The sequence below is a fragment of the Salvia miltiorrhiza genome, chromosome 1 (genome assembly GCF_028751815.1).
Source record: "Salvia miltiorrhiza cultivar Shanhuang (shh) chromosome 1, IMPLAD_Smil_shh, whole genome shotgun sequence".
Classification (NCBI taxonomy): domain Eukaryota; kingdom Viridiplantae; phylum Streptophyta; class Magnoliopsida; order Lamiales; family Lamiaceae; genus Salvia; species Salvia miltiorrhiza.
Genome location: NC_080387.1, coordinates 5,362,013 through 5,364,633, shown reverse-complemented (window position 1 = coordinate 5,364,633; position 2,621 = coordinate 5,362,013). Strand labels below are relative to the sequence as shown.

The following is a 2,621-nucleotide window of genomic DNA, read 5'->3' as shown; positions in this document are numbered from 1 at the left end:
TTGAACAGCTTAAGTTTTTTACAAAATTTCATTCCTCATTTACTGAGCATTTCACATTATATCATATATTGGAGTTTTCGTAATACATATTGTGGATTCCTTATTTTGGTATATGTTGCTACATCTGCTATCCATTTCATTTTTGCGATCCATTTCAGTTTATCAGAAAATACATGATGTATATCATATAAACTGTGAGTTAATTATGTTGTTGTCCTTTCCTTATGTCTTACAAAACATATGCATTCTTGTTTGATATCTGAACATTCACAATGTTCTCACTTATTATACATTATTTGTAATACAATATACAATGGATGGACCACAATTTACAGTACCTTTGAGAACTGGCTATCGTTCACAGTACATGCAAGAGTACTTGGTAAATCTTAACCACTATTAATTGAATTCCAACATTCTGTTCTTGGAGTTGCAATGCAAAGAATTAAATACTTTAAATTTTCTGCACTTGATTCCACAACCATTCCATCAAGACTGGGAAGTATTCTTCGACCATTCAATGGAATTTAGATTGGATGGCTAGATAATCCTACGAATGAATGTTGAACAAATTCACTTTGCAAACACCAGCATGCCCATTTGGGCATTAACAAATGGGGTTGCAGACTTGATAAGAGAATTCAGGCTGGATAACAGAGATGAACTCACTTTCACCCTTGACTTGGAACATGAAATATTTCATGTGACATTGTGCGACTCCAAACAGAACCCAAGAAGATTCAACCGTGGTGCACCAATTCCTCCACCAGTTGCTCCACCATTTACTGCACCAGTTGCTCCACCAATTGCTGAACCAGTTGCACCACCACCAGTTGCTCTGGCACTACTTGATCCACCTGTTGCTCCAGCACCACTTCCTCCACCACCAGAACCACCACTTCCACCACAACCACCAAACATCCCAAGATTTGAGTTCATCTACAACCGGAACACATATTACAAAGTGGTTAGTTGACACAATTCTACAATTTCCTATTTGCTCTACTATATATTTGATATTATTTTGCTATAACTACAGCAGACAGTGTCAAGGCCATTCTACAATAATTACTTGGTTGGTTTAAATGAGGTGAATGTTCAGTTCGTAGGTGCAATGGCAATGTTGCCTGTACAAATACACATAAGGCGCCCGATCTCTCCAATAGTTGAACTCATCAAAGGCTGGAAAGAAATCACACGGTGCAGCAATTTAGTTCGTGGCACAAGGTACAAAGCTTTCTTTGATGCACAAAGAACAACCATTCTGTTTAGAGAGATATGATCAAAACAGGTACAATTCGAAATTGACATATGAATATTTGACAGGACATGCTTTAATATAAAGACATCGTCAACTAATACAAAATTATTTCACAGGCTATGACATCAAAGAAAGTAGGGATGTCAATCGGAACAGCCCATCGGATTTTCGGGCTAGCCCTATCGGGTTCCGGGTTAGTCGGGTGCAATCGAGTTAGAGATTTTTTCAGGTTGTAAATCTTCAACCCTAACCGTAAAAATAAAATTATCATTTGTATTTTATTATTCCTAATGATCTAATGTATAATGTATAAAATATACATAGATATTAAAGATATAAATTATATAGCAAAGCATGAAATGCAAAATATATAAGATATTCAAGATTACATAAAAAGAATTATATTAAAATGAGATAGTAAAATTTAACATGTGTCAATGCACTAGAATCAATCTGGATTATTACTGAATAATTAGTGGATTTGCCATGCACGTTTCATTGACAGAAAAAAAAAAAATTGGTATCACTTTAAAATGAGATACTAATAATTAATTTCTAACAAATGAGATACTAATAATCAATTTCTACAAAAAAATCCGTAATTAATTTAACTTTTTTTAATGAGATTGCGCACACACACACACATATATATATTCTAACTAATTACTTTCATTTTTTTAATGAGGCTACATATATATATTTAAGCAAATACCATAGATCTAAACATAGCAGAAGTTGTAACTGGATGCATCAGTCACAATTTCGTCAGTCCACCGGGCTAGCCCATCGGATATTTGGGCTAGCCCTATCGGGTTCCGGGTTAGTCGGGTGCGGGCTAATCGGGCTGGAGGTTTTTTCGGGTTGCGATTTTTCAACCCTAACCCTCTAATTTTGTCGGGTTATTCGGGTCGGCCCACGGGTTTCGGTCTGCATTGACATCCCTAAAAGAAAGGCATCCGCACAACTCACGTTGCAATGAAGTTAATACTTCCATCTTCATTTATCTTAAACAATCATGATTCTAATATTTTTGTAACATTTTGTTGTCTATTTTGAACAAAACTTGTTAGTTTAGAAACTTATCTAACAACTTTGGTTACTCTTTTGCAAATATGATCTTTTTTGTCGATGCAATATTATATACCTTGCTTAAAGTATTGTATTTTACTATATGGTTCCTTAAATATGTTAACTATTTATTTACTTACTCAAAGTTTCATATATTATGATAGCGATATCAGATATTTAAATTACAAATCTTGGATTAACATTCTGCATATGTTTACCTTAAATTTATATGTATGTTATCTTGCAAAATATTTGATATATTGTTGTTATATATTGATCAATAGTTTTAATG

At 34.0% G+C, this 2,621-nt stretch overlaps 1 protein-coding gene across 1 annotated transcript; it reads left to right on the top strand.

The window, feature by feature from the left end:
* The first annotated feature begins 502 nt into the window (after nt 1-502).
* LOC131007417 (uncharacterized) lies at nt 503-1,282 on the top strand. The gene is made up of 2 exons (XM_057934466.1): nt 503-967; nt 1,043-1,282. The coding sequence occupies exons 1-2, from the start codon at nt 557-559 to the stop codon at nt 1,280-1,282; spliced, it is 651 nt and encodes a 216-aa protein (XP_057790449.1). The 5' UTR covers nt 503-556.
* The last annotated feature ends 1,339 nt before the right edge of the window (nt 1,283-2,621 follow it).